We start from the raw sequence: 25,082 nt of genomic DNA, 5'->3' as shown, positions 1-25,082 counted from the left end.
TTTTTAGAAGCAGAGGTTTAATCATAAACAGGAATGAACCTAGTTTGTCTTTACTTTATATGGCTTTTAAGCCTGACACACACACACACACACACACACACACACACACACACACACACACATCAAAGCTTAAACTGAAACCATGCAAAGCATTCTCTGCCATCCCAACCACTAAGGAGCAGCACCTGAGCGTCTCCTCTCAGTCTTTTCATTTTTCCCCTTTTATGTCCGCACAGAACTCATCTCCACATCTTCACCTTTACTGGCTGCTAGACATTCTTTCGTCTGTAATTCAAGCTTTCTTGTGGTGCTGCTGCTTCTACAAACTCCATGGACTTTTTAATATTTTAGATATTTTTTCCTATTTCCATTCTTACTGTATAATATTTGTACTATCCTTAGTTACCTACATGCCAAGAGTTTTGAGGTACTATCATCATGGACTCATTCTGAATAATTAACTGTAGAGTCCCAGAAGTGCACTCAGGAGTCAAAACAGATCTATCCATTGGAAGTGAGAAGAAAAAGGCATGCAGTTATTTGTACCAAGAAGGAGAAGTCATTGCAAAAGCTGAGGCTGTTTTTGCCTTTTACCTCCTTATGGTGTTAGAATATGGATGCCAGAGGATGTTAAAGCATCTTCCAGGAAAAAACATCTTATAGACCAAGGAGCAGTATGTATTCTCTTGAACTTTCAATTTATCTTCCCTGGTTTACAGTTTTGAATTTCTGTCCCATAAATTTCATCTTGTAGTAAAAATAATTTTATAAGACACACATTAAGTCACCAGATTTATTTTCATGAGCAAGTATGTGACATCAGTCTGTGCTAAAGTGACCAATGGAATTTCCTACAAGCTTACTATTTCTATGAAAGTTTTGACATTATCAAGACAGGCCTAGATGAGCATGCAGCTGAATGTTCCATGTTTATGGCTTCCATGAGATTCTTTGAAAATAAACATTTAAAAATGATTTACTGAATGTTTGGCTGTGTGTCTCCACATCAGTTTCCATCCATTGCTGGGTGAAGACTCTCTGATGACAGTTATGCTAGGCTCTGTTTGCAAGTGTAGCAGAATACCATTAATAGTGCTAGGGGTGGGCTCCCTCTCATGCCATGGATCTTGAGCTGGGCCAATAATTGGTTGGCCCTTCTCTCAAATCCTGATCCACCTTTTACCCCTGCATATCTTACAGGCAGGACAAAGTGTGGGTTGAGGTTTTGTGGCTGGATTTGTGTTCCAACCCTTCTATTAGAAGTCTTGCCTGGTTAAGGAGATGGCTGGTTCAGGCTCCATATCCCCCATTGCTAGGAGTCTTAGCTATGTCACATTCATTGATTCCTGAGAATTTGCATTGTCCTAAGTTTCTAGCTCATCCCAGAGATCCCCCCATCCAATTGTCTCTCCCAGTAATCTCTCCTTCTGTCTAGAGATGTCAGATCTGCTCTTGTATTTTTCTAATAGCCATTCTAGTGGGTGTGAGGTCCCAGCTTATTATGGCTTGAAATTTTTATTTCTATGATGACCCATTTTCTTTCATTTAGCTCTTACCAAAGTCTATCCACTTCCCTTCTCTTTGAGATGTAGGTATTTCAGGCCTTGGATCATTTTTTAAAGTTAGCCTAACCAAAGGATAAAGAAAATATGGTACAGTTACACAACAAAGCATTACTCAACTATTAAAGCCAATGACATCATGAAATTTGCTAGCACATGGATGGAACTAGACAAGGTCATCCTAAGTGTAGTAAGCCAGACCCAGAAAGACAAATATAGTATGTGCTCACTCATAAATGGATATTATCTATAAAGTACAGGATAACCATGCTACAAAACACAGACCCAAAGAAGCTATGTAATAAGGAGGACCCAAGGTGGGGGATGATGGAATCTCACTGAGAAAGGGAAATAAATTAGACATGGGAACAGGTGGATGGGGAGGAGTTGATTAATATACTATTGTGTAAATGTACCACATCTTCTTTATTGTTTGGTTGGGGGACATCTAGGTTGTTTCCAGTTTCTGGCTATTATGAATAAAGCTGCTATGAATAGAGTTGAGCAAGTGTCCCTGTGGTATGGTAGAGCATCATTTGTGTATGTGGCCACGTAGAACTTAGGGGATCCTGTGGAAGAGAGGGAGGAAGGACTGAAAGAGCAAGAGGGGTCAAAGACACCAAAAGAAAACCTACAGAATCAACAAACCTGGGCTCATAGCGGTTCATAGAGACTGAACTGCCTAACAGAGCATACATGGAATAGACCTAGGCCCTCTACCCATATGCAGCAGTTGTATAGCTTGGGCTTCATGTGGGACTCCTAACAGCAGGAGCTGGGGCTGTCTCTGACTCCATTGCCTGCCTTTGGATCCTTTCCCCCTAACTGGGTTGCCTTGTCTGTCTAGCCTCAATAGAAGAAGCACTTAGTCTTACTGCAACTTGATATGCCAAGGCTGGTTGACATCCATGGGAGGCCTCCCCTTTTCTGAGAAGGGGAGAAGGGAGGGGGACATGTAAGAGGAAGGTCTGGGAGGAGAGCAGGGAGAGGGAGCTTTGATCAGGATGTAAAGTAAATAAATAATTAATAGAAAACATGTGTGCATGTGTGTATGTGCGTGCCCGTGCATGGGTATGGTTGTGTGTGTTGCTTTGTGCCTGCTTCTACCACTAAGCTGCATTTCCAGCTACTTTTGCTATCTAAAGTATATCATATTTTCATACCATTTTTAGAACAATTTTTTTTTTCATGAGAAAACACTGGGGAACAGAATCCAAGAAAGAAAATATTTATGGTCAACTGATTTTTGTCAAAGGCACCAGTCCCACAATGCCCAGGGGAAGCTCCACTCCTAGGTGCTCTAACACATCCAGGATCATAGGATTGGAGGTGAGGAGGACACAATATTTGCCCCAACACCAGAAGTAACTGGGACCAGCAGAACCCAGGCACCCAAGAACTCCACCAGATCAGTAGCATGAGTTACTTCTGGTCTGGGCTGGTGCCCTGAGCAGACCTTGGGCGTAAACTCTGCAACCAGTCCCACAACGCCCAGGGGAAGCTCCACTCCCATGTGCTCTAACATGCCCAGGATCATAGGATCAGGGGCAAGCATAAGAACATAAGTAACAGAAACCAGGGTTCCTTGGCATCATCAGAACCTAATTCTCCCACCACAGCAAGTCCTGGATACACTACCACACTGGAAAAGCAAGATTCAGATCTAAAATCACTTCTCATGATGATAGAGGACTTTAAGAAGGACATAAACAACTCCCTTAAAGAAATACAGGAGAACACAGGCAAGCAGCTAGAAGCCCTTAAAGAGGAAACACAAAAATCGCTAAAAGAACTACAGAAAAACACAATCGAACAGGCAAAGGAAATGAACAAAACCATCCAGGATCTAAAAATAGAAATAGAAACAATAAAGAAATCACAAAGGGAGATAACCCTGGAGTTAGAAAACCTAGGAAAGAGATCAGGAATCATAGATGCAAGCATCATCAACAGAATAAAAGAAATAGAGGAGAGAATCTCAGGTGCAGTAGATACCATAGAAAGCATTCACACGACAGTCAAAGAAAATGCAAAAAGCAAAAAATCTCCTGACCCAAAACATCCAAGAAATCCAGGGCACAATGAGAAGACCAAACCTAAGGATAATATGTATAGAAGAGAGTAAAGATTCCCAACTTAAAGGGCCAGTAAATATCTTAAAATTATAGAAGAAAACTTCCCTAACCTAAAGAAAGAGGTGCCCATCAACATACAAGAAGCCTAAAGAACTCCAAATACACTGGGTCACAAAAGAAATTCTTCCTGTTACATAATAATCAGAACACCAAATGCACTAAACAAAGAAAAAATATTAAAAGTAGTAAGGGGGAAAGGTCAAGTAACATCTGCTTGTGGACGTTGTACATCGTGGTGCGGAGCCTAGTGCGCACCACGATGTACAACGTCCACAAGCAGAAATCTGCCTGCCTCTGCCTCCCGAATGCTGGGATTAAAGGCGTGCACCACCACGCCCGGCTTGCACCAGACTTCTTACCGGAGACTGTGAAAGCTAGAAGATCCTGGGCAGATGTCATACAGACTGTAATAGAACACAAATGCCAGCCCAGGCTACTATACCCAACAAAACTCTCAATTACCATAGATGTAGAAAACAAGATATTCCATGACAAAACCAAACTTACACAATATCTTTCCATAAATCCAGGGTTACAAAGGATAATAGATGGAAAACACCAACACAAGGAGGGAAACTACACCATAGAAAAAAAAGCAAGAAGATAATCTTTAAACAAACCCAAAAGAAGATAGCCATAAAACATAATTCTACCTATAACAACAAAAATAACAGGAAGTAACATTCACTTTCCCTAATATCTCTTAACATCAATGTACTCAATTCCCCCAAAATGACATAGACTAACAGACTGGATATGTAATCAAGACCCAGCATTTTGCTGCATACAGGAAACACACTTCAGTGACAAAGACAGACACTACCTCAGAGTAAAAGGTTAGAAAACAATTTTCCAAGCAAATGGTCCCAAGAAACAAGCTGGAGTAGCCATTCTAATTTTGAATAAAATCAACTTTCAACCAACCAAAAGTTATCAAAAAAGATAAGGAAGGACATTTCATGCTGATCAAAGGAAAAAGAATCTACCAAGATGAACTCTCAATTCTGAACATCTATGCTCCAAATGCAAAGGCACCCACATTCATAAAAGAAAGTTTACTAAAGCTCAAAGCACACATTGCACCCCATATAGTAATAGTGGGAGACTTCAACACCCCACTCTCATCAATGGACAGATAGAAACAGAAACTAAACAGAGACACAGTGAAACTAACAGAAGTTATGAACCAAATGGATCTAACAGATATTTAAAGAACATTTCATTGTAAAGCAAAAGCATATATCTTTTTCTCAGCACCTCAAGATACCTTATCTAAATTTGATCACATAGTCACAAAACAGGCCTCAACAGATACAAGAAGACTGATATAATCCCATGAATCCTATCAGATCACCGTGGACTAAGGCTGGTCTTAAATACCAACAACAACAATGGAAAACACACATACACATGAAAGCTGAACAACATTCTACTCAATGATAACTTGGTCAAGGAAGAAATGAAAAAAAAATTAAAGACTTTTTAGAATTTAATGAAAATGAAGACACATCATACCAAAACTTATGGGACAGAATGAAAGCGGTGGTAAGAGGAAAACTCATAAGTGTCTCCAAAAAGATACTGGAGAGAGCCTACACTAGCAGCTTGACAGCACACCTGGAAGCGCTAGAACAAAAAGAAGCAAATACACCCAAGAAGAGTAGATGGCAGGAAATAATCAAACTCAAGGCTGAAAACAACTAAGTAGAAACAAAGAGAACTATACAAAGAATCAACCAAACCTGGAGCTTGTTCTTTGAGAAAATCAACGAGATAGATAAACCTTTAGCCAGACTAATTTGAGGGCAAAGAGACAGTATCCAAATTAATCAAATCAAAAATGGAAAGGGAGCCATAACAATGAAATATATCTTAAAATAATCATTCTGTTTGTTGAATATTAACAGTTGAAAATATTAAAATCATGTTCGACAAACATCATGGAAATATTATTGATAATTTTTCTCACTGTGCTTGAAATTATCATTTTCTTAATATTTAACTTCAAGGAATTTTTTCTTTTTTGAAATTTTTAAAAATATACTTACTGATAAAATAATTTATCTCCTAGAAGCATTGGTAATCTTTTAAAAGTAAACTTATAGTTTGACAATGTACACAGATATATAGTGCATTTTAAATACTCTCTTACTATGTCAGGTGGTATCATATAAGGGCTTTTGAATATATTTTTTAATGATTAATTTTTAATATTTTATGCTCTTTTACTATGCTTAATTCCCAAAGAATATTTTGTATGTTTTCAAACAATTTTGTATTCAACATTAGATATAGGATCCTCAGTTATGGATAATATTAAATCTTCATTAATGATATTTTTAGGGTATGAATGAATATGAATGTAAAAGTTGAACAAATTTTTTATGTATTATTTGATTCTCAAAATACTCAATATTAATATTAATATTAATATAAAACTATTAATATGTTTGATGTATAAAATGCATTTAAATAATAAAAAAAATTAAGAAAAAAAATTGACAAGGCTTCCCCAGGACTGAGGCAGGGCTTCCTCAGAACTGCAGGATGGTTGTGTGACCTCACCATTCCTCTTCTGATTTAGTATGCTAAAGAGATAGCTCCCACCCATTGCCCCTGCAGCATTGCTCACAATAACTAAATTGCAGAAGCAACCTAAACAAAGTAATAGTTATTCATAGTGCAATACAGTTCATCAGTCTTTAAAAGCAATGGAATCTTTCTCCACATCCTCACCAGAGTCTGCTGTCACCTGAGTTTTTGATCTTAGCTGTTCTGACTGGTGTGAGGTGGAATCTCAGAGTTGTTTTGATTTGCATTTCCCTGATGACTAAGGATGTTGAACATTTCTTTAAGTGCTTCTTGGCCATCCGAGTCTCCTCAGTTGAGAATTCTTTGTTTAGCTTGACACCCCATTTTAAAATAAGATAATTTGATTGTCTGGACTCTCATTTCTCAAGTTCTTTGTATATATTGGATATTAGCCCTCTATCGGATGTAGGATTAGATCTTTTCCCAATCTGTTGGTTTCTGTTTTGTCCTATTGACAGCATCCTTTGCCTTACAGAAGTTTTTCAGTTTTATGAGGTCTCATTTGTCAATTCTTGATTGTGCAGCATAAGCCATTGATGTTCTGTTCAGGAACTTTACCCCTGTGCCCACGTATTCTAGGTTCTTACCCCACTTTCTCTTCTGTAAGTTTCAGTGTATCTGGTTTTATGTGGAGGTCATTGATCCACTTGGAATTGAGCTTTGTACAAGGAGATAAGAATAGATCAATTTGCAATTTTCTACATGCTGACTGCCAGTTGAACCAGCACCATTTATTGAAAATGCTGACTTTTTCACTGAATGTTTTTAAGCTTCTTTGTCAAAAATCAAATGGCCATAGGTGTGTGGATTCATTTCTGGGTCTTCAATTCTATTCTATTGATCTTCCTGCCTGTCTTTTTACCAATACCATGAAGTTTTTTATCACAATTGCTCTGTAGTACAGCTTGATTTCAGGGATGGTGATTCCCCCAGAACACTCCTTCATTGTTAGTGGGATTGCAAGCTAGTACAACCACTCTGAAAGTCAATCTGAGACACATCCCAACACATTTAAGGAAGCTGGTAACCATCATTCTTCTCTATTCTGAGTTCAATATTTTTACATTCCTCACTTACATAAGACTATTTGATGTGGCATCTTTCCTTGCTAGGTTTATTTTGCTTACTATATAATTTCCTCTAGAATCATCCATGTCGTGAGTGAAAAGATGCCTTTACTTTTTTTTTTAAATAAGGGAGGGGATAAAAAAATTCTTTTTTTTAATTGGATATTTTATTTATTTACTTTTCAAATGTTATCCCCTTTCTTGATCCCCACCCCTGTGCCCAGAAACCCTCTATCCCATGCTCCCTCCTTCTTCTAAATTGGTGTGCCCCCCACCCATTCGCTCCCCCTTCCCCTCACTTGTATTCCCCTACACTGGGGCATTGAGCCTTCACAGGACCAAGGGCCTCTTCTCCCATTGATGCCTGAAAAAGTCATCCTCTGCTACATGCATGGCTGGAGACATGTGTACTCCTTGGTTGCTAGTTTAGATCCTGGGAGCTCTGGTTGATTGATAATGTTGTTCTTCTATGTGGTTGCAAACCCCTTCAGCTCCTTCATTCTTTCTCTAACTCCTCCACTGGGGACCCCGTGATCAGTTCAGTGCTTGGCTGTGATCATCCAACTCTGTATTTGTCAGGTTCTGGAAGAGCCTCTCAGGATACAGCTATATCAGGCTCCTGTCAGCATGCATTTCTTGGCATCCACAATAATGTCTGCGTTTGGTGACTACATGTGGGATGGATCCCCAGGTGGGGCAGTCTCTGGATGACCAGTCTCTGCTCCACACTTTGTCTCTGTATTTGCTCCCATGAGTATTTTGTTACCCCTTCTAAGAAGGACTGAAGCACCCACACTTTAGTCTTCCTTCTTGAGCTTCATGTGGTCTGTGAATTGTATCTTAGGTATTACACTTCTCAGTGAGTGCATACCATGTGTGTTCTTTTGCGATTGGGTTACCTCACTCAGGATATTTTCTAGTTCCATCCATTTGCCTGCAAATTTCATGAATTCATTGTTTTTAATAGCTGAGTAGCACTCCATTCTATAAATGTACCACATTTTCAGTATCCATTCCTCTGTTGAAGACATCTGGGTTCTTTCCAGGTTCTGGCTATTATAAATAAGGCTGCTATGAACATAGTGGAGCATGTGTCCCTGTTATATCTTAGAGCATTTTCTGGGTATACGCCCAGAAGTGGTATAGCTGGGTCCTCAGGTAATACTATGTTCCGTTTTCTGAGAAACCACCAGACTCACTTTCAGAGTGGTTGTACTGGCTTGCAATCCCACTAACAATGGAGGAGTGTTCTGGGGGAATCACCATCCCTGACCTCAAGCTGTACTACAGAGCAATTGTGATAAAAACTTCATGGTATTGGTAAAAAGACAGGCAGAAAGATCAATGGAATAAAATTGAAGACCCAGAAATCAATCCACACACCTATGGCCATTTGATTTTTGACAAAGAAGCTAAGGAATGTACATCAAAATGACCCTGAGATTCCACTTCACACCAGTCAGAATGGTTAAGATCAAAACTCAGGTGACAGCAGATGATGTTGAGGATGTGGAGAACGAGGAATGCTCCTCCATTGCTGGTGGGATCTCAATCTGGTAAAATCATTTGGAAAACAATTTGACAGTTCCTCAAAAAATTGGACGTAGCATTACCTGAGGACCCAGATATACCACTCCTGGGTGTATACCCAAATGATGCTCCAACATGTAATAAGGACACATGCTCCATTATGTTCATAGCAGTTACATTTGTAATAGCCAGAAGCTGAAAACAACCCAGATGTCCCTCAATGGAACAATGGATACAGAAAATGTGCTTCACTTACACAATGGAGTACTATTCAGCTATTTAAAACAATGACTTCATGAAGTTCGCAGGCAAACAGATGGAACTAGAAAATATGATCCTGGGTGAGGTAACCCAGACACAAAAGAACATACATAGTATGCACTCACTGATAAGTGGATATTAGCCCAAAATCTCAGAATACTCATGATATAATCCACAGACAATATGATGCTTAAGAAAAAGGACAACCAAAATGTGGAAGTTTTAATCCTACTTAGAAGGGGGAACAAAATAATCACAGGAGATAGAGGGAGGGAGGGATCTGAGAGGGATAGAGGAAGGGAAGGGAAGAAAAGGAGGGGAGGAGCAGGCATGGAAAGGGACAGGAGAGAAGTACAGAAGGTCAGGAAATTAAATAGAAATATGTAGCAGTGGGGGATGGGGAACTGGGGGTAGCCACTAGAAGTTCCAGACACCAGGGAGGCGAAAGGCTCCCAGGACCCAATGGAGATGACATCAACAAAGATAGAACTTGTAGGGTCTACCTCCAGTAGATAGTCATGGTCCTCAGTTGAGGAATGAGACTACCCACCCATCTCATTTTTTTTTTTTAACCCAGAATTGTTCCTGTCGAAAGGAAATGCAGAAAAAAAATATGGAGCAAGACTGAAGGAAAGGCCATCCAGAAACCACCCCACCTTGATATCCATCCTATCTGTAGACTCCAAACTCCATTAGTACTTCTGATGCCAAGAAGTGCTTGGTATGGCTATGCCCTGAGACAATCTGCTGACACCTGACTAATTCAGATGCAGATACTCACAGCCAACCATAGGGCTGAGCCTGGGAAGAGTTAAAGGAAGGACTGAAGGAGCTAAAGGAGATTGCAACTCCAATAGGAAGAACAATATTAACAAACTGGACTGCCCAGAGCTCCCAGGGACTAAACCACCATCCAAAGAGTATACATGGAGGGATTCATGGCTCCAGATATATATGTAACAGAGGATGGCCTTTTCTGACATCAGTGGGAGGGGAGGCCCTTGGTCCTGTGGAGGCTCAAATCCCCAGCATAGGGGGATGCTAGAGAGGTGAGGCAGGAGTGGATGGGTGGGTGGAGGAGCACCCTCATAGAGGCAAAGGGGAGGGGAATGGGATGGGGGGGATTTGCCAAGGGGAGACCTGGAAAGGGAACACCATTTGAAATGTAAATAAATAAAATAACCAATAATAAAAAAGAAAATCACTGAGAAGTAGTTTTTAACATGTTCTCAGGGCAAAAAACATCCACAAAAGAATATGTATTAATTAGCTTGTTCTAGCCGTCTCACAACATATGACTTTGAAAATGTCAAGTTTTCATGATAAGTATGTTTGTAATTTTTAATATAAGTTATTAAAAATAAATTGCTTAAAAGGCTAGAATATTCAACAAGTTTGTAGATGCTACGCTTAGTATTGAATTGAGTTAAATATTACTGTCTTTATGTTAATATTTATCATTACATTTATGTTACCATCATGATTTTTCATAATATCTGAGCTTACTTTATGTTAGTTACATTTGTATAGAATCCTCATAGTTTATGTGTGGATTTAGCTTCCATGACACTTTCCTGAGGACTGAGTAACTAAGCCATTGAGTCTTCTTCCTTATCAAGTAGTTAATTCATCTCATGTCAGTGAGCTGAATTACAGCAACAAAAGGTTTGCCCATAGTACAGCTTGTTTTCCATTTCTTTATTAATAACATTTTTGGACATGTCATATTTGGACATGATGCACTGTGTTCACATAAGTTCCCCACTAGCCTTTCATCTCCCTCCACTTCCTCAACCCTCTTCTCAATCAGTCCCTACTCCTACTCTCATGCCCCTCCCCTCCTCTATTTTCTTTTTGTAAAGATTTATTTATTATTTTATGTTAATGAGGACAGTGTCACTGTCTTCAGATACACTGGAAGAGGGCATCGGATTCCCATTACAGATGGTTGTGAGCCACCATGTAGTTGTTGGGAATTGAACTCAGGACCTCTGAAAGAACAGTCAGTGCTCTTAACCACTGAGCCATTTCTCCAGCCCTCTATTTTCTTTTTAAAACATTCTTTTGAAGTCCTCATACAGGCAGTCACAAATGCTGTGTGTGTGCTCACAATGACCATATCCCTTTATTAAAAAATCCAAAGTGAAAATGAATTGACTTGGTTATAAGAAAATTATTCTTAAACTCACTACAAGGAAGTTTATAATATTTAAAAATTAGCATAACAAATGAAAAGACATTATTTTATATTCATGAAACCCTAAAAACGTCAGAAAAACCAACCAGAAATTTATAAAATCAAGACACAATGGTTAAACCACATGTGGTAGTACACATATTTGATCCCAGCATTTGGGAAGCAGAGACAAGCAGATCTCTGTGAATTCTAGGCTTGCCTGCTGTCTGTCACCATCTCCAGGGCTACATAATGAGACCCTATTGCAAACAAGCAAACCATATAATAGCAATATTGTTTATTTAATTCCCTCAAAAGTCTCCCAACTCTATTAAGTGGTCACATTCACAAATATGGTTTTTGCAGGTTCAGAAGAGTTCTAGAAAACAAAGAACAGCATGAAGATTCTGCTGTGGTCATCCGTGTGTGAACTGGGCTCTTGTTCCATTTAGCTGGTTGTCCTGTCAAGGTTTCTTAAACTCCAACCTAACCCACAAGTAGAAAAAGGTCATTTCTGTCTTTACATAGAAGAACATGACATCTTCTTACAATCTCTCTAAACCTTCTAGATCTATTTTCTGCCATTTGTAATGTCTTGTACAATCTTTATCATAGCATAAATTATACAAATGTTATAACTGCCTGACAGGATCCCTATAATATTTCAAACTATTTACTGACCCTGCTTCTCCTTAGCTCTAAGAATTTTCTTGACACACACACACACACACACACACACACACACACACTCACACACACACACACACACATACACATTCACACACCTTAGCAATGGTTAAGTCATAGTTACAAAGAGTTAATCTATATCTAAACACAGATACATATTTATAAATATATACGCATACATATATTTATCTGGAAACACGCATGTATATGCATTCTTTTCTTTCTAATACAAGAACAGTTGTTTGTCTCAAGAGGAGTGTGACTGTTTTGAATAGTGACGGATAAATTCTCACTCACCTCAGTGGATTATAAATTATCATTTTCCTTTTCAGTGTGCCTCTGCATGGCCCCTTTCCAGAAATAGGAAGATATTTAGACAAAGATGTTAGTCCATCAGTATTAAAATCATATGAATTGTTGGAATTTTCTGGAAGGAAGAAGGTAATTACTGGGAATATATGCCAGTCCTGGCCTCAAGTGTCGGAGAAGCTCTTTAAGCATATAAAAACTGCCTATAATCAGGCAGTCAAAATGTATGAGCTAAGAGGCACAACACCATTCCTGTTCCTTAAATAACATCTGACATAGCAGCAGCAACAGACTGAAGAACCAAGCCAAATCCCTCCCGAGGGTTCCTGAGGAGCGATGATAATGAACACTAGGGCATTTCTCCTGGAATGAAAGCTAAGGTTGGTTCTGGGGACAGCTATGGTGTCTCATTGGATGGAATATGGAAAGCTTGAACTTTGAAACTTTAAAATCAAATTCAAAGATAGATATAACAGGGAGTGGAGTGGATTCTGGAAGGAAAAGACTCAGGTAGGAGGATGCTAAGAAAATGAGCACAGCTCTTGTGAGGCTATGCCAGTGCCTGGCAAACACAGAAGTGGATGCTCACAGCCAGCTATTGGATGGAACACAGGGTCCACAATGGAGGAGCTAGAGAAAGTACCCAAGGACCTGAAGGGGGCTGCAACCCTGTAGGTGGAACAACAATATGAACTAACCAGTACCCCCTGAGTTTGTGTCTCTAGCTGCATATGTAGCAGAAGATGGCCAAATCGTCCATCACTGGGAATAGAGGTCCCTTGGTCTTGCAAACTTTATATGACCCAGCACAAGGCAAGGCCTGGGCCAAGTAGTGGGAGTGGGTGGGTAGGGGAGCAGAGGTGGGGGGGAGGGGGAGAAAAAAAAGAGAAAAAAAAAGAAAATGAGCACAGGAGAGTGGGTATAGGCACGCCTGTGGAACACATGCGCACTGGCGATAACACTGGGCTGTGTGCAGGATTCCTATCAGACTGTGGAAATGCTCTCTTGCTTTGGTTTAGTAACTTTTATAGCGCCTCTGTGTTCTCCATAACATCATGTTGCAGACCTTAAGTATACACAGCCCAATTATTTTTAAAAAGAGAAAGAAAAGAAAATTTAAACAGTCTTTGTTGCAGCCTTTTAGAAAATGGATTTCTGTTTCAGCAAAATGAGGTCCAAGTCGTAGTATGTTGGTGCACCCCTCTCAGTGATTGGCCTCTTAGGCTAGATAGAATTCCTTGTGGTTACAATTTATGTCCTCTAAAAGTAATTTTCAGCTCATGGCTGCCTTTCTTGACGTTTTGGTTGTGAGACATTTATCCCTTTTGTTTTTCTTCCTATGCACCACAAACTTCCCATTACAGGGTTTTAGAACTTTTTCAACTAGTAATCGAAGTAGGATGCTCAGCCTCAATTGCGGGCACTTACTAAATTCCAAGGTTTAGACTTTTATACAGTTCACTGACCCGAGGATTTCAACAAGTCCAGACCATCCGCCTTTGAATCCATCTCTTGGTACGGAACTTGATGTATCAAGACCTCTCCTCTTGAGGAAACTGATAAGAGAGTTAGGGATCAGTGGGTACCCCTAAAACCGTCCCTCCTTCACCCGAATCTCTCACCAGCAATGTAAACATACCCAGTAATTATCTATGCTGTTGTTTTCAACCAGCCTACTTGTATGAGATAGGAAATCATCTCTAGGTTATGATGTAATGACTCATTCTCCTACCAAGGAAGCCAACACTGCTCTGTGATGGACTAAAAGTGCTTCCACTTCCCTCCATTCTCACTCTAAAGCCTTTTCCTGTTCCACAGGGCTGGCTGCTCCTGTCAACCCCGTGGTCCTACTCCAACCTTTCAGGCATGTGCTTGCTCAAAGTTCTTTCAAAAGCACAGCTGGATCCCTTTGCTTTCCCCAGATGCTATTCTAATGAGCAGGCAACCTTGGACCTGCAAATACAAGGGTCTCATAACTTGTTCCTTCCCTCTACTCTAGCTTGGCACGCAGCTTCTCTATTTGATCCTTACTTCACTCGATGAGGACAACTGTGTTATCCTTTATACTTTCCTGTACTTGGTCGTGTCCTCTTTCTCTGGAATGTATCTTGCTCAGTTATCTGAACTCTCTTTAAAATCTGTCTCAAGAGGCATCTCAGAAGCCCTCCATCCTCCTTTTTCCTGCAGATAATCTCTCTTTTCTTGTCACTTTATTTCTCATTCATATCAATAGAGCACTGCCATATATCAATATTCTCCTAAACCCAAAGTTCCATGAAACAAAAACGTTTTATTATTTTATTATCCCCCTTTTCACCTTCAGATCCTAGCACGTTGCTTGATAGAGTAATCCAGTTTTACATTAAGGTTATTATGGTTGGGGAAAATTAAATACGGGCAAACATTCATCTTTTAATTTTAATTTTAATTTTTATTTCGAGATAAGGTTTCTCTGTGTCCTGGCTGTCCTGGAACTCTGTGGACCAGGCTGGTCTCGAACTCAGAAATCCACCTGTCCCTGCCTCCCAAGTGCTAGGATTAAAGACATGCACCACCACTGCCTGGTACAAACCTTCATCTTAAAACATAAATTGTATATTCATTCTAAACTACCAATTCTGTTAATTAACTATGCCAATTAAATGTATAGAATGCAGAGTACATTACTGTAACCAGAGCTTCTATCCCTGCTCCCCCTGGCCTCCAAAGGAAATTTTGATCCTTATATTCCAAGAAACTCTTCAAACTGCTTGTAGCTCCCTGCTTTCTAGTCACTTCATACTTGAGTAATTTGCTTATTTATATTATAATTGTTCCAGGAACACCTTTATGCTATGGATGTGTTAGAGAGATTATCATTGGCTCACACCTGTAAGTCGTTGAATTTGTCGTCGCTTCAGAGTCCACAGGAGGAAGGCAATGAGGAGGACCAATAGAATGGCTCCACAAACCAAGAGTGCAGTGAGGGTGGGGTGACCTAAGCAAGGGTAAATATTTAGAATAATGATAAAGTCTCAGCTTCTCTTTCCCTGGCCCTGAAGTAAAGCTCTAATCCTTTGGGCTCCTTATGACCCAAAGTCTCCTAAACAAGAGGGATTCTATAATAATTAATTAATTAATTATTATTAATAATTATTATTAATCACCTTACCTCTTGCTCACTGCCCCTCCCAGTCATACCCTCCCACAATCCTTCTCCCCTCCACTTCCCCTTCTTCTCTGAGCAGGTGGAGCCCCTTCTGGGTATCCCCACCACACTCCCTCCTCATACAAGAGGGATTCTAAATAACATAGTCCCATGCTTATAAATTAATCCCACATTTATAAATTTCAGGATATACCTGTGCCACGATGTGATTCTGAAGTTGTTACTACAGGGAAAAAAGAGAAAGATACTCAATTCTGGAGGCCATGAATGAAGCAAATATCAGTATCTCCTTGTATGTGCCTTCACTGCTGCTTAAGTAAGCAAACCTCCCCTTCCCACCTAAAGCTTGTGTCTCCCAGCATCTCTTCTGCACACAGATACATAGATTATATGCCTGTCTTCCATGACAGCCACTGTGTAACAGTAAATGTTTTTTCACCATTCCTATAGGTCAATGGTTTTCAATCTGGGGGTCTCATATTAGATATCCTGCATATCAGATACACAGCAATTCACCACAGTAGCAAACTACAGCTATGAAGCAGCAACAAAATAATTCTATGGTTGGGGGCGGTCACCACAACATGAGGAGCTGCATTAAAGGGTTGAGCATCAGGAAGGTTGCGAACCGCTGCTTTAGATAGAAACATCACAATTGTCCTCCCATCATACCCCCTTGTTGCCAGACCAACCATTCAAACATCACACTTTAAAGCCTGGCTCACCTTTGCTACCAAAGAGTCCAGCTCAATTCAGGTTGTTGACACTTACTTGGGAGGCACTGGATGGAAGCGTCTTCTTTGTGCCCACAGTCGCTGTGACTCCACGGTCTGGCAGGACAATCCCACAGGGAAGACTCATTCCCTCTACACTTAATTTCATTAAGCCATATGGGCCCAGTTCCTGGACCAAATGCTGCTTCTTTTAGTGCCTTCACAGCTTTGCCACAGCCCAGCTGCTTACATACAACCTGAGCATCATTAAGATCCCAGGAGTCATCACACACTGTTCCCCAGGAACCTCTGTGCCAGATCTCCACACGTCCAGAACAGTCTGTATGCCCTTCCTGGAGTCTTATTTTGTCTAAAAAACAAACCAAAACAAACAAACAAACAAAAAACAGAGACATATGGCTTATGCCAGAGGAACTGAAAGCTTCTGAAGGGAGGGAGACTTGAGTGCTTTAAAAACTATTTAATGTGCACTGGACAAAGTGCAGAGAGTAACAGCTATAAATTAGACATCTACAGTACACTCCTCTCTTCTAAGACTCAGGGACCATCGTGGGAGGAGAGGTGGAAAGATTGTAAGGCCCAGAGGTTGAGAAAGACCAAGGCAAAGCAATCTTTTCTGGACACGGCAGGACCACTGCATCCACAGTAGCTGTGGCTATCTGCAGAACATCAAGCCAGTCAACATTACAGCGTGGAACAGGGAGGGGATGATGTGCCCACTCTGACTGAAGAATTGGCAGCTGACAGCTCTTGGAGGCTGGTGAGTCCATTTTCTTTGGGGATGTGATCCTTGGTAGGTTGACCTTATTTCAGTAGATGGACCTACACCCATGAGTATATGGGCAGTAGACTGGACTCAGTGGGTTGTGAAGAAAGACAATAAAGAGGACATGAAGTTGGAAGGGGAGTTAAGGAGCTGGATCTGAGAGGAGTTGGAGGAGGAGTGGAGGGGATGAATATAATCCAAATATACTGTGTGCATGTATGAAACTCTCCAAGAATTAATAAAATATATAAAATCTAATGCAGGGTTTAAAAATTATACTTCATAAAAATTCCTCTTTTATAAATGTATATGTCCTTTCATCAAGCTGGATATATTTCATCACTTGACAAATGGGACTGACCACATGAAACAGAAAACTTCTGTACAACAAAGTACACCATTATTATGGTGAAAAATGGGGCCTGTAGCTTAGGAAACAATCTTTGCCACCTATAAACCTGACAAGGGGCTAGTACCTAGAACACAGAAAGAACTCAGAAAATTAATGTCAAGAAAACAAATGACCAATTAAAAAACAGGGCAAGGGATGAAACAAAGAATTCTCAGAAGATAGAACACAAATAATAGAGAAATATTTTGAAAAGATTTAACATCCCAAGTCATTAGGGAAATGCAGCTAAAAACTACATTAAGATTTCATCATATTCCAGTCAGAACAGCTAAAATAAAAAATAAAACAAAAGACAGAAGATGCTGGTGTGGGTTTAGGGAAGGGAACTTTTTTTTACACTGCTGGTAGGAGAGCAAATTGGTTCAGACACTATGAAAATCAATGTGGACATTCCTCAACAGGCTAGAAATTGATCTACCGGATGATATAGCTATACCACTTTTGGGCATATGCCCAAAGGCCCCCTATATCTTATAAAGACACTTGGTCATCCATGGTCATTGCTACTCTAGTCACAATAAGCAGGAAATAGAACCAACCTATATGTCCACCACTTGATGAAGTGAAAATGAAAAGGTGGTACACTTAAACTATGGGATATTCTTCAGCTGTTAAGAAAAGTGAAATTATGACCATTTCACATGAATAGAAGAAACTGGAAACAATCATCCTGTGTGAGCTAACAAACCACACAGACAAACACCACATGCTTTGTCTCGTCTGTGAGTTCTAGCTTTGAGTCTTTGGGCATGTGTATTTCATTTGGAAAACCCATCGAGGTCAGGAAAATAGAATGAGACCATGAGGAGGGGGGATAGAATGCTGTGATATACATGGACAAACTGGGACAGTGGAAAGGGAAGGGTTAAAGGGTGTGGCAAATGGGAAGGAAGGGTAGAGGAAAGAGTATGGGGAGGGTAACTGCAACTTGTCAGTATGCAGAGAATAACAGATGCTATGCTTCTAAGATTTAAATAGAATGTCTATCTTATACCCCTCTGTCAAGGCTCAGGAATTTTTTCCTCCCAAAGATGGGGTGGAAAGATTGTAAGATCCATACACGGTGGGTGACTACAAGGAGACAGTATATTCTGGACACAACAGGATACTTGCACATGTGAACTCAACATTTGTGACAGCATGCACCAGGCCTGTGCAAGCTCTAGCCAGCAACATTTCCATCATGGAGAAAGGAGGTGGGTGTGAAGTCTCACCCCAACTGAAGAGCTATCGGTCACCAATAGTTTCTGGGAGAGGGATGATCATTGTCTTAGAGGGTATAGACCCTAGTAAGACCAAGCTTCAAGGTCGAACACCCACCCACAAGTATCTGGGAAGCACAAACTGGGCTTAATGAGATATAAAAATAAAAGAGGAGACAAAGTTGGATATATAGAGGGGTAGGGGTGGATCTGGTAGGAGTTGAGAGAAGGGGGAGGATAAACACACAGCATGAAGTTTTCAAAGAACTATTAAAGATACTGTTTTAAAAGAATCATAGTATGACTCAAGAAACTGCAGGTGAATGAAGTTGACATGACTCACGTGGAAAGTTAAATTTCCTCACATGGACAAAAGTGATGTGGACAGAAATATCAGCCTCCTAGGTTAAGGAGATGCATAATGAAAAGATAGTTCAGGATTGGCCGTTCTGAGTCTTGTCTTATACCAGTGTAGCAAGGTTAAATATTTGGAAGAAATGTAGAGAAAGGAAAGTCGGCCTTTTATCAACCAGTTATTCTCTGCTTCTTGGTTTTCTTAGAGAAATCAATCAAATAGAACTTTCAAGTACATGAATACAAAGATCTGGAATAATAATTACTGATCTGGTGTGTGCATATATACTTATAATAATTACATAAAACCAACTATTCCAATCCCGAGTATTATCTGGAAGTTACCCATCTCTGCCTAATGATACTTAACAAATCAAGCTAGAGTTTGAACAGGGAAATAAAATCTCATGTTTTCTCAGAAAGTAAGGTAAGAAGGAACAAAACTGAAGCCATTTTGAATAAACTTCCATTTTGAATAGGGGTCAAATAAAGTTTAAGTTCCCAAGGCATTCCTGGGCAATGGCCATCCTGCTTGGCAGAAGAGATATGTACGTGGGTAACTGACACCGTGATTGACAAGTTGAGACATGAATGTTAGGCAAGTTGCCAGGGTTAAATAGTTCAACCAATGGGAACCATATAAGTGTACCACAAATACATATTCCTAAGGAAGTCCCCTATCTCTAAATCCTTATTGGTGGGTTAACTTGGCACAGATGTTTGTGGTTTTGGAGCTTAAAAACGTTGTAACATTCTGGCCAAACACCAACCGGAAGTAAGCTTATATCTGTATTCTGGTTTCTGGTGGGAACCTGTCTGGGACCCAAGAAAGAAGAAAGTGGACATAGGGTCAGAAATAGACCTAAGACATCCTGTCGCACACTGGGATAACACTTGGTTCTGGTTCTGGGCATGACAGATTATCCATGTCTGTCCGTTTGTGTCTGTAGTTTCGTTTAGCTTGATTGTTGCTGTTTCATATTCGGAAAAAAAAAAAAATGGGCCGTACTTCATCTGCTGACTTCGGCTTAACCCATATCAAGGATTTTCAGAAAAAGAGGCTGAATCGGGACAACAAAAACTGATAAAACTGATGGTGCTCTTGGAGCCCCGCACCCGCAGCTAGGAGCTGAGCGCTGTAGGCATAGTCCCACCTTCTTCCCCTGGATCAAGCTGACAGCGAAGCTGGGGGTGGTGTGGGTGGGTGGTTGGCATCTGTACAAGCTGCTCTTAAAGCGGCACCAGCAACTCCTCAGCTTTCTCCGGTCAGGAAGCCAGTGGCTACTCCTGCTACAGAACCACTGCGCCCATGAGAATTGGATTCGGCAGGTAGCAAAGTGCTCCTCTCTTGAAATTAACAGCTGGAGGAAGTAAGGAAAGTTTTGTCTGTTTTAAATGTATAATGTATGTGGTCACTTCGTGTTTGTTTCTGCCTGCTCTTAAATGTATGTTCTGTATCTTGGTTATAGTTATTGGGTATGGTTGAAAATCTGTAACATTTGTAACAAAATGTTAACTGAAAACTCTAAACTCAGGGTTGGAGCGGCTCTGAGCAGCAACACATGGCATGAGGCAGCCAAGGGGACAGGTATCCAAAGACACTTTTAAATTGGGGCAAGATTTTTAAATAATTTCTACCCTGTCTTAAAAACTAGTTTTTTGTTTTGTTTTATTTTGTTTTTTTTTTTTTTAAATAAAGAAGAGGTATTAAAGTTGCACTTCCATATGTTCAAATATGATAACTTTTCTTCTGGGCAGCTAAACTTTATAACATAAAGGGAAGCCACTTGATATTGATTTTGGAAACAATAAATAGTTTATACTGTTAAAACTTTTTTGCCTTGTAAAAATTATGGTTATGCTCTCTGTCTTCACTCTTAATTAAAGGTGCTTTATTTTGATATTGCAAAAAACATACAGTTGAGAGATTTTGGGCTTCTTTAAAGAAAGCTTTACAGAAAATTAAAAAAAAAAACCTGACATTTTAAAACGGCTTTTAAAATGTTTTCATTTATAAAGCTCTGGAACATCTTAAAGTTTATGAGGTATCTTATTGTAATGCCACTATTATTATATGATCTTGATGAATAGATAAAAGACTAAAAATTAGGGCCACAGCTAAACACCAGAGACAGAAAAACCAGTCAGAATGGGGGTTGGGAGTAGAATGGAAATTTCCTGTTGAAAAAGGATACTCACTGTCACAGATGATCCAGGACTCCTGGGAGGGGCTGGCCTGTCTCTGTTTCCAAGGCGACGAGGGGCACTGCCACAAAGTGTTGACTCCTTTTGGACACTGCACACCATCTACCCACATGGGCCTGGATGGTGTCTTGTCTGAAGACAGAGGTTTCACCGTCCCGTTGTCTGCACAGCCCAGCTGACGGCACACCACCCCCACAGTGGTTGGAGACATATTGCTACTACCAATACTGCCCCATGTACCGTTGTAAAACACTTCAAGGAGACCTGTGCAGTTTTCTCTGTGGGCTTCATTGGTCAGCCTCAGAGACATGAACTCTGGGGGGGAAAAGAAGAACAACTTCTCTGAAGAAAACACTCCATTTTCTCTAACTTAGAAATGGCTGGAACAGATTCAATGTGTCAACTCCTAGAAACTCGTTAGTAACTTTTGAACAGACCAATGGATCTTAGTAAAATGCAGTATTAGTTTTTACCCACCACCCGGCTTTCTAATCTGGAGTTCTGTACAAAGGGATCTCTTCTGAAGACTGTGAGTACTTGAAAGACACTTCTGTGATTCAACCAAAGCCTCTCAACTCCTTTTGGTGATGTAATTCTCCCTAAATTAATTTTAACCCAAGGAATCTTATTCCATTCTTGTTTGGTTTTAATTAACATGTAAACTATGTATTTCAGGAATACGGCAGTGAAGTCTCAGTTCCTGTACATTCCAGTCTTTGATCAAGTCAGGTCTTAGGATGCATCCTCTCAGATGCTCAATGTTGATATGGGCTTTGGAGCAACATCTTTGATACTTATCATTTAATGAGACACAGGTGCTAAAACCAATGTTTTGTGTACATTAAAATGAACTATTTCCTTTTTTTTTGACACACTAGTCTGCCACAGATGCCCTCTAAGCAGATTTATGTCATTAAATAGGGATCGGTTGCTCCGTCTAGTTAGTCACACTACTGTTTTTCCTAACACACTGCAACTGGGGGCATTTTTCTGTTTCATAAAAGTCTCTGAGGCTTGTTTTGTGTACAATGACCTCTTTATGGTAAATTTTGCTCTTTTTGCAAACATAACTCATTTATCTGCTTTTAAGATTTATTTTAATATGGTATTTATCTCCTTTATAAATATATAGAATTTATTTATGTTTATTCTTCTTAATCTACCTTATCTACACTGTTGCTATCAAGTGTGCCATTGAATCCAATATTCAGTTGTGCATACATTTATAGAAGTACTTCTGTGTTAACAATGTTATGAAATCCAGGCCTATTTCTGTATTTTTCTCTTTACAGTAAGTGTACTAGCCAACACATGAGATTGTATCAACACGTTGAACAAATGCTTTGGGACTCCTGACTCTGGAAATGATTGAGCAGAATATCAGGGAGAATATTTCAGGTTGATATTCACTCCCCTTTGCACCTTAGTCATTTTAAATTCACTTGTGATCGGGAGTTATGTGCAGAACTTACCCGAGCAGATAACACCCGCATCTTCCTTGTGCCTGCAGTTATGGCGTCCCCAGCCATGTGAATGACACTGCCAAATATGAGACTCTTTCCCAGTGCAGATGACTTCGTCTAGCCAAATAGCTCCTGCTCCTTCCCCAAAGTAAGCAGAGCCAGTGGAGTTAATAGCCACGCCACAGTTCAGCTGCTTGCACACCACATTGGCAGCAGTCATATCCCAATTGTCATCACAGACGGTGCCCCAAGAGCCCTCGTGGTAGATCTCCACTCTCCCAGCGCAGCGACCACCTCCATCTACCAAGCGAAGCTGGCCACTTGCTGGGAAGAGAAATGAAGATAAGAGTATAATGCATTCTGGCAAGGTTTGAGGTCAATTTCAGAGGTCGATCACAGATTCTCACCTATGCAGGGAACTTCACTCTCCTTTGGAATTGTAGAGCTTGTTGTTTGGACTGGAGACAATGAACTACACGGCAACAGTGTCTGGGATTGGTTTCCTAAAAACACCCAAAGTTTCAGGAATATTAGATAAAAAGGGTGAAGAATGAGGACTGGATGGAGAGTTCTGTGGGCGAGTTGAGGACAAACATAGCTTGAGAAAGAAGGAAGAGGAGGATGGAGGGGTGAGAAAGGAGGGGTAGATGGGACACCTGAAAGTGAGCAGGTGCTTTGAAAAAACATGGACTCCAGTTCTCAATCTGTGGGTCGCGACCTCCAGGGAAGAGAAGAACATTTCCACAGGAGGTGGAGTATCAGATATGCTGCACATTATATATTTACTTTATTCATACCTATAGCAAAATTGCAGTTATGAAGTAGTAATAAGAATAACTTAATGGTGGGAGGGGTTCACCACAACATGAGGAGCTGTACAGCGTTAGGAATATTGAGAACCATTGCAGTAAGCACTAGATGGCAATAAGGTTGATGAAAATCAGATTTGCATACTCTCTAATACGACAAATGAAGTTACTATTCTAGCACAGGTCTCATGAACCTCCCAGACAGACTGCTTCTTTTTCTTTTGCTTCATCCCTGACTCAGGCCCATCTGATTCTAAAGCACTGTGGAGAGGCTCATCATTGGCTCTGCCCTTCATCCTCTCACCTGAGCAGATTACAGAGGCCACCTGTCCTTCGGAACATGTCGGTGCACCCAGAGCAGTCATGAGGCAATCTCCTATATGCTCCTCAGTTCCAGTGCAGTGGAACATGTGACTCCAGACCTGACCAGTTCCTTTCCCAAAATGTGCTCCTCCTGGAATAGATTGGGCAACTCCACACTTCAGCTGCTGACATAAGACATGAGCATCTTCCATGTCCCAGTGAGAACTGCAGAGGGGACCCCAGGCTCCGAGTGTCTTGAGCTCCACTCTTCCCTCACAGGAGGACTTGCCGCCTGCCAGACGGATATCTATGTATCCTAAAAGGAGACCGGGATTTAGAAAAGACATCCGTGACTTCCCAACTCTCTTTCACAGCCTAGGAGCAATTTGAAGATATTTTCTTTGTCTTACGTGAGCAGACTATGCTGACATCCCTGCTGTGGCTACAAGTTCTGTCTAGTGGGGGCGCCACTGAGCATAGTGAAAGATGGGACTCATCCCCACTACACTGGAATTCTTCACCCCAGATCTGTCCACTTCCTTCTCCAAAATGTGCTCCCCCTAGGATAGAGACAACTGTTCCACATTGTAATTCCCTGCACACCACGCTGGCAGCTTCCAGAGACAAATCAAAGTCACAAACAGAGCCCCACACGTCTCCGTGTTTCACTTCCACACGACCGGAGCATGGGATTTCTCCTCCAACCAGTCTGGGTTCCCTGTGGCCTGAAAAATAATAATATTTCTGTGAGAGGTACAATTTCAACATTTTCACTCATGGTGGGACTAGGAGCCAGGGTTCTCTGCAGTTTCAACCTGCACCTCCTGGATTTTCTGTCTAGACAGCATAGCAAATTGTGGCCCTAGAACCTTTCATTGGGCCTGTCCTAAGAAAATTCTAGTGCTTTGGATTTTGAAGAAAAGCAAGATCAGAACTTCCCTTTTCTTTTAGTACTTCACTTGCATTTATTCATACAATACAGTTTGTTCACAGTTTGGGCTCTGTCAGCCAGCTTGGCACTTGTTCCAGTCTGAAGTCTAGAGTAGCTTTATCTACATCTGCATATAGGTTTTCAACATAGTTTTGTTAGGAGCATGGAATGAACATAAGGCTTTAAAAAGTTGAACACTTGATGCCTGTGACTTTCCTGTCCCCTTCCCGTTCCTTTCTGACAGGGCTTTATCACAGTGGTTCATAGACAAACAGGCCTGTCTGTGCATGCTCTGCTCTGCCTTGCCAGCCCCACACAGTATTCTGTGCCCCATCTGCTCTGTCAGCAGGAAGGACAGAGCTACATCATGCTCCTAGATCTTGTGCCTCTGTGACACACACACACACACACACACACACACACACACACACACACA

General features: G+C 40.7%; 1 protein-coding gene across 3 annotated transcripts in view; it reads right to left on the bottom strand.

The window, feature by feature from the left end:
• Positions 1-11,415: 11,415 nt before the first annotated feature.
• Cd163 (CD163 molecule) overlaps positions 11,416-25,082 on the bottom strand; it is a 25,549-nt gene continuing 11,882 nt past the window's right edge. The window contains exons 7-17 of one of the 3 annotated variants that reach the window (XM_021190905.2): positions 24,126-24,440; positions 23,717-24,031; positions 23,011-23,106; positions 22,613-22,927; positions 21,135-21,455; positions 16,239-16,550; positions 15,661-15,690; positions 15,189-15,296; positions 13,786-13,875; positions 12,308-12,437; positions 11,416-11,809 (exon numbers count right to left, since the gene is read on the bottom strand). In XM_021190905.2, the coding sequence (XP_021046564.1) occupies positions 11,788-11,809; positions 12,308-12,437; positions 13,786-13,875; positions 15,189-15,296; positions 15,661-15,690; positions 16,239-16,550; positions 21,135-21,455; positions 22,613-22,927; positions 23,011-23,106; positions 23,717-24,031; positions 24,126-24,440 (2,054 nt within the window). In that variant the 3' untranslated portion in view covers positions 11,416-11,787. Of the gene's footprint in view, positions 11,810-12,307; positions 12,438-13,747; positions 13,876-15,188; positions 15,297-15,660; positions 15,691-16,238; positions 16,551-21,134; positions 21,456-22,612; positions 22,928-23,010; positions 23,107-23,716; positions 24,032-24,125; positions 24,441-25,082 lie in introns of those variants that run through there. The other 2 variants (XM_021190906.2, XM_029535690.1) reach the window with 2 other exon arrangements.

Source organism: Mus pahari, chromosome 2 (assembly GCF_900095145.1).
Source record: "Mus pahari chromosome 2, PAHARI_EIJ_v1.1, whole genome shotgun sequence".
In the NCBI taxonomy this organism is placed as follows: Eukaryota; Metazoa; Chordata; class Mammalia; order Rodentia; family Muridae; genus Mus; species Mus pahari.
The sequence above is the reverse complement of the archived record's forward strand: the minus strand, read 5'-3'. Positions and strand labels throughout refer to the sequence as shown.